The sequence below is a fragment of the Lissotriton vulgaris genome, chromosome 2_1 (assembly GCF_964263255.1).
Source record: "Lissotriton vulgaris chromosome 2_1, aLisVul1.2, whole genome shotgun sequence".
Taxonomy (NCBI): Eukaryota; Metazoa; Chordata; class Amphibia; order Caudata; family Salamandridae; genus Lissotriton; species Lissotriton vulgaris.
This window is the reverse complement of record NC_141687.1, coordinates 151,562,099-151,568,098: the sequence shown is the minus strand read 5'-3', so window position 1 is coordinate 151,568,098 and position 6,000 is coordinate 151,562,099. Positions and strand designations below refer to the sequence as shown.

At 39.9% G+C, this 6,000-nt stretch overlaps 1 protein-coding gene across 1 annotated transcript in view; it reads right to left on the bottom strand.

Annotated features, from left to right (window-relative positions):
• Positions 1 to 2,492: 2,492 nt before the first annotated feature.
• Positions 2,493 to 6,000, bottom strand: part of RFC2 (replication factor C subunit 2) — a 66,054-nt gene continuing 62,546 nt past the window's right edge. Inside the window, exons 10-11 of the mRNA XM_086954604.1 lie at positions 3,868 to 3,981; positions 2,493 to 2,844 (exon numbers count right to left, since the gene is read on the bottom strand). Of these exons, the coding sequence (XP_086810730.1) occupies positions 2,737 to 2,844; positions 3,868 to 3,981 (222 nt within the window). The 3' untranslated portion in view covers positions 2,493 to 2,736. The remainder of the gene's footprint in view (positions 2,845 to 3,867; positions 3,982 to 6,000) is intronic.

Sequence of the window (6,000 nt, the reverse complement as noted above, 5' to 3'; positions counted from 1 at the left end):
ACCTGTCTTCAAGGTCTAAATAGAGAGCGATGTTTTGGTGCGACATTAACGGGGACGAAATGAAGAAAATCTACTTGTCAGAGGAATGGACTCGAACAGCATTGTCACTCTTAACACAGGAATTGCCGGAGTAGTAACGGTAGCAGATGAGAGAGAATCAAGCAAGAATCAGCTCCCACGATCAGATTTTTTTTGTTAGCGCTCTTGACGGTAGTACTGAGGCACGGTGGCATTAATTAAAGAAGCATTCTCTTGGGCTGGTAGGAGGAATAACTCCATGTTATACAGAGAATGCCGAAGGAGAAATCAAAGAAACTGCTAAAACAGGGTGAACAAATGAATTAAAAATGGACAAAAAGGAATTACAGGAACTGGGAAAAGCCCTGAGAAAATACATTTAAAAAAAAAACCGTAAGTAGATACTAATCAAACCAAATAAATATGGTGGTATTCACTTGGATACTGGATTATTAGTGGACAAATAGTCATATTTTCTGTCAACTCATTTCCCCTCTGTGCGTATCTGTGCCCATTATCCTCTCAGTGACCTTAGGCGTAAGGTTCCCATTTCCCACTTTCTGGGGTCAAGAAAGTTGGTCTAAAATACTCATTTTGTGGTTCTAATATAGACTTTCAGTTACCGAGATGCTCTGCTTCGGACTGTTTTTTCCCTTTGGCTTTATCTGTTTGAGTGGCTGCTTCGTTTTTAGTACTTCATCCAAAGGATACAACTAAGCGCTGCTCAGTATTTCATTATGGTCTGGTCCTACTGGCGTTCTACCTAGTATCCCCCTCCACCAGATCACGAGTGAGATTTCCATTATCCTAATAATTTCAATGTATCTTATGTGATCAGGCAGGGGATACTCATTGGCAAGTTTTGGCTTCCCCAAGAGTCTCAACACCCGCTATGGCTGCGCTTTATACATCTATCTTGCATTCTTTTTCATCCTCCAGGATAAAATGACAGCCAGAAGTTGCAACAGTAGCTTACATTCTTAACATCTGCCTTTGATTGGAATTCCAGCCTGTATGAGCACTGCTCCCACTCTATAGACAACTAGTTACTGCTTTGTTTAGAGGTCCTCTTGTTTCTCCATCATCCCTGCTAAACGCACCGGCCTACAGTGATACCTGTACATCATTCAGCACATATTAGGATGTGGGTAGCAGCAGGGGAAGGCTTTCTAGGATTTGGCGAATGTTCCTCAGAGTAAAGACTAACGAAGATGCGGGACAAGGTGGCAAAGCCTAAACTACTCAAATGTATTCTTCATTACGTCGACTCCTACTCACCAGCCGTTCCATTGCGCTTTCCTGCAGTGGTGTCTTTTTCTGGTTCTGGTTTAGTACACTTAGTAGGCTGTTCCACCTGTGAGATCTTATATAAATGAACCGAAAGTATTTCCAAAGATATTCAATAGCAATGCTTATACCTAATAAATAGTGTGAACCAAGAGAATGATCGTGTTGAACGATGTATAATCAGACCTCAGTTCGGTATAGCCCCAGCCTAAACTTGCTGAACTGGGGTGAGACAATGCGGTCACGTATTCAAGAAAGTCACTCCTAATAGCTCTGGTTATGTACACAAGCTAAACCTATCCAGTAGTTACACTTGCACCGCCAAGAAAGCCTTGCGAGTGGTGAGGAATTTTGTATACGATTTACCTGGACATCAGAGATTCAAAAACATGCAAGTAGTCTTGGACTACTCTGACATCTGAAAGAGGAATCAGCGGGACTCTGAAAATGAATGAACTGCACCATCATTCCATTACATCTTCTGCTGTTCAATAAAAGGAAAAGGCTCAATATTCTTATTTTTAAAAGGGACATGGTTTAACTTTTCTAGGCACTTCACACACGAGTCCTTTGAGAGGTTGTACAACATCCAGTAAATTTTCAGTCATCTCTGGCATGGCCTTTCTTCCATCCAAAATTCTGATCATTGCCCACAATTCATGCCTCGCGCATGGATATTTTCTGCACTGCAGTAGACATGTAAGAAAATGACTTTCTGGTTATCTTCATGCAGCGCGACAGACATCCAGTGAAGCATCTGCTGGTAAAGTAAAAGTAACTATGATCTCTTCATTCTAGGCAGTTAATGAGGATATCTGATGCAGTATATAAACGGTCATACAGGGCTCACCAAAATAGTTTCGCAGTAATACTACCACTAAGATATGCCTGCCTTAAATACATGGCTATAATTAGTAGTTCCGCTCTTTGATAATTTTCCTCCTATCTTGCATTTTGTTTCTTCAGCAATAATTCCATTTTTAGCACTGCTTGATGGTAGGCTTATAATATCAATTTTAAAGCTTGGTACAAGCGAATACTGAGTTATGCTGAACTTTGCACCAAAGAAAGGGAAACGGGGGATACAACTCAATTACTAAATACAATTTTCCTGTGAAATAAACAGAAGTAACACTGATTAGGTACAGTAAAAACACCAGTACTTTCAGGAGAAAGAAAAGCAAACAGAAGGTTCATGTTTTATTACATATTCATTATCCAAATTGTATCACAAACATTAAAAACTATAAACACTTTGATTTCAGCAGCACTGTACATTGTGAAACATCATTGTGTTTCTTTTTAGTGAACAGCTTATTAAGTGCCACAGATTGCTGACTCTCTCCTATCCATTCACAGGCCTTACAAGGGAATTTGGGATCCACGTTGTAAAAAAAAAACAAAAAAAAAAAACAAACAAAAAAAAAGTGTTCAGCTTGCTGTTGGAACAGTTTTTTGACAAAGCCTAGCAAGAAGTCCAGCCATTTGTAATAGGGAGTTCACACCTTCTGCTATTTTCATGTGAGTGTAACCAATTTCCTGGAAATAAAAAAAGCACACAAACAAAATAAGACGATGGAATGACAAACTTTTGAATATTTGCGTTTAAACTGAAGAATATGTACATCCCCAGTCCACTCTAGAGTAACTTATGCCTTCGAGAACACCAGTGACCAGATAAAAATGTACTCCTCTGGCCAATCTATAACTACTACATCAATTACTTTGTCTAATTAATAGCTACAACCCTTGAGGACCTCTTACAGCACTTTAACATTCGTAAATCTACACACAAACTAATTTTGTTTGGCATCAATAGATAGTGTAACATGATTAGGATTGTTCCAATTGCTACAGCTACGAAACGGAATCTAAAATGCTCGTTATTTTTTGATCAGGCCTAATCCCAAATCCTTCAGCCATGGTTCCCTAGTTTACAAAAGCTGGTGTTACTCAATTCGGTCAGCGCTATGGAAAGAAAAATTAAGTAATCATATCAGCGATCATCAGCAAGCGCACAGTTCTAATAAGAATGATTTACCAGGTAGCCACAGTTTCAAAGATTCTAACTGCTCAGAGGCCAAATTTGAAGTGGAACTGAAAACTAGGAATCCTGAAATTTTCATAGTGGTATCTTAGTTAAGGACATTAGTAGAACTGTGTTTTTTGGAAAGGAGGCTGCCTATCTGTTGTAGAAAACTAATTTGGTACGATTCAATTAAATGGTGTTCAAGGTTTAACAAAACCAACACTTAATAAAAATGCATTTGCTAATATAGCATTGACATGTTAACATTTTAAACCTTTTTCAAAGCTGAAACAAAGGATTTGATCATTCAAACCACAGTAAATGATAAAAAAAGACTTTTAAATATGACTCACACAGAGTTGTTAAGAACATGTCTACTGAAAGATGTGTAAGATGCTAGTATACTAAACAACTTCACAAGAGCCTTACCGCTGTAGTATTGCAATAAAAAAAGAAAATCAATCTAAGCTCAAGCTACGATGCAGGTACCGATTACACAAGCCACATATTAAACTACCAGGCCAAACACCCACCTTGATGAACTCCAGTTTGAGAAACTCTGCCATTTGAAATGTTTTGCAGACTCTGAAAATGTTGCCAATAATATCTTCAGGAGAGTAGCCAAGCTTCCAGAGATGGGCAACAATCTGTACAAAATAAAGATATAAGCACTACTGTGAAATATTCTGGGGGCATAAAACAGGCTACAGCAATGCCTTCTCAAGGCAAATATTTGTAAGCAAGACACAGAATTCAAGCGTGGGCATATGAAAATTGGATCTTAAACAATTATGATGTATGCTTCTTTGCTGTGTTTAGTGCTTTTTCAGAAGAAATTAGCCTTTATATACTTGCTAACAAATGTGTTTGAGTACTTGCGTTCAGCACCAATTATTTTGTGTTTAACATAAAAATGTACTTATCTTCGACATTAGCTCTACGTATTTCAGTGCACATTTGCTTTGTATCCTTACTTGCATGGCAGATCTGGCTGGAAACACACTAGGCTCCTATATGTTCTAGATGTTTTCCCACTTTATAGACTCTTCAACTACCTGGATTGTGAAATTGGGTAAAGCAAATCCATTCTCCAATTCATCACTTAAAAGAAGGGTTCCTTATTCCGATTTGATCTTCTCAAACTTGTTCATGGAGGTAAAGTATGAAGAATGCTTTAAGGTCACAATACTTATTTAAAGGGTATACAATAGAATTCTTAAACCTAATCTTATTAATTAGTAAAATGCAGGTGCCGTTTGGTGGCAAATGCTAGACTTTGTTCATTTCTTGCTATTCTCCATCATTTCTACTTGAGTTTTGTGCATCAAGCTATTAAATATTCTAAATGGCATGACCAGATCCCCCTGAAAGGTTTGACTTTTACCTAGTGCTATTTTAATTAAGATGCCCTCTGTTACGCCCAAGAGTAGGCAGTCTAACAAGGCAAAGGCCCCCGCAGTGCGGGAGTGGGGCAGGCAAACCCATATTGAAGGGGGCCCCACTCAGCACGTACTGATTTCAGTGAGAAGCTCCTTCAGCATATATCACAGAATGGGTCTAAGAGGTACCGTCATCAAATGGTTTGGTTCCTTCCTCCAGAACCGCACCCAGAAATTCTTAGTCAACAGCAACCTATCTGCTCCTTCCCCGATATCAATCGGTGTCCCTCAAGGCTCTACTCTGTCCCCTACCCTCTTCAATCTTACCATGAACCATTTGCTGAAATTCTTCGCACAGCCAACATCTTCTTCCACATGTAAGCTGATGATACTCAGATATAAATCAAAATATCTTCGAGGAGATCACCCATCTGAATGATGCCCAGAAACTGACTGTCCAATGGCTCGCCAATAACCAGCTCAAACTGAATGCCCAAAAAAACAGAGTTCATTCTCATATCCCATCTGGCCTGCAAAAGACTTCCACGGCCCCTTTAAAAGCCTGCCTCAACGCAGTAGCTAGACTCTTATCAGGCTCAAAAAAATGTGACCACATTCCACCACATTTGAAGGCCTTCAACTGGCTTCCTCTGGAGGCCAGAATCCAGCTCAAGCTGACCTGCATCTCACACAAAGCCCTGTACACGAACTCCCCGGCTTACCTCGCCCAGAGAATTGTGGTATCTGGGAAATTCAGAAACTCCCTGTCCACCAGAGACCTTGTGCTCCAGCCACCGCAAGGAAAAAACCTATACCAAAGTGTTCTATGGGGCTGCATCAAGAATCACGAACTCGCTACCATCCTCCATCAGAAAAATACCTTCTCTGTCAATCTTCAAAAAGGAAGCTAAGATCTTCCTAATGCGCAAATTACTCCAATACCTCTCCTTTGTCGCACATACCGCCTTTTATCATAACTGTTTCTGTGCATAATCTCCTGTACTGCTTGGCACTCTGTGTACCAATTCTCACTCCTTCCATTGCTCTGCCGTTTCGCTCTGCATTTTGTGATCATGTGTCCCCTTGTATAGAATTGCTGGATTTCCCTTTTTATCGCTTACATGTCGCTCGCTGATTCTGATACTGCACTGATTATTGTATATAATTCTGGCTTTTGACCTATTGTGTTCAATTCCCCAACACCCATTCCTTGTATTGCCTATGCCTAACCTGTACGTAGCCTGTTTATCCCTGTAAAGCGCTCCGATACCCTAACGAGTCATGTTT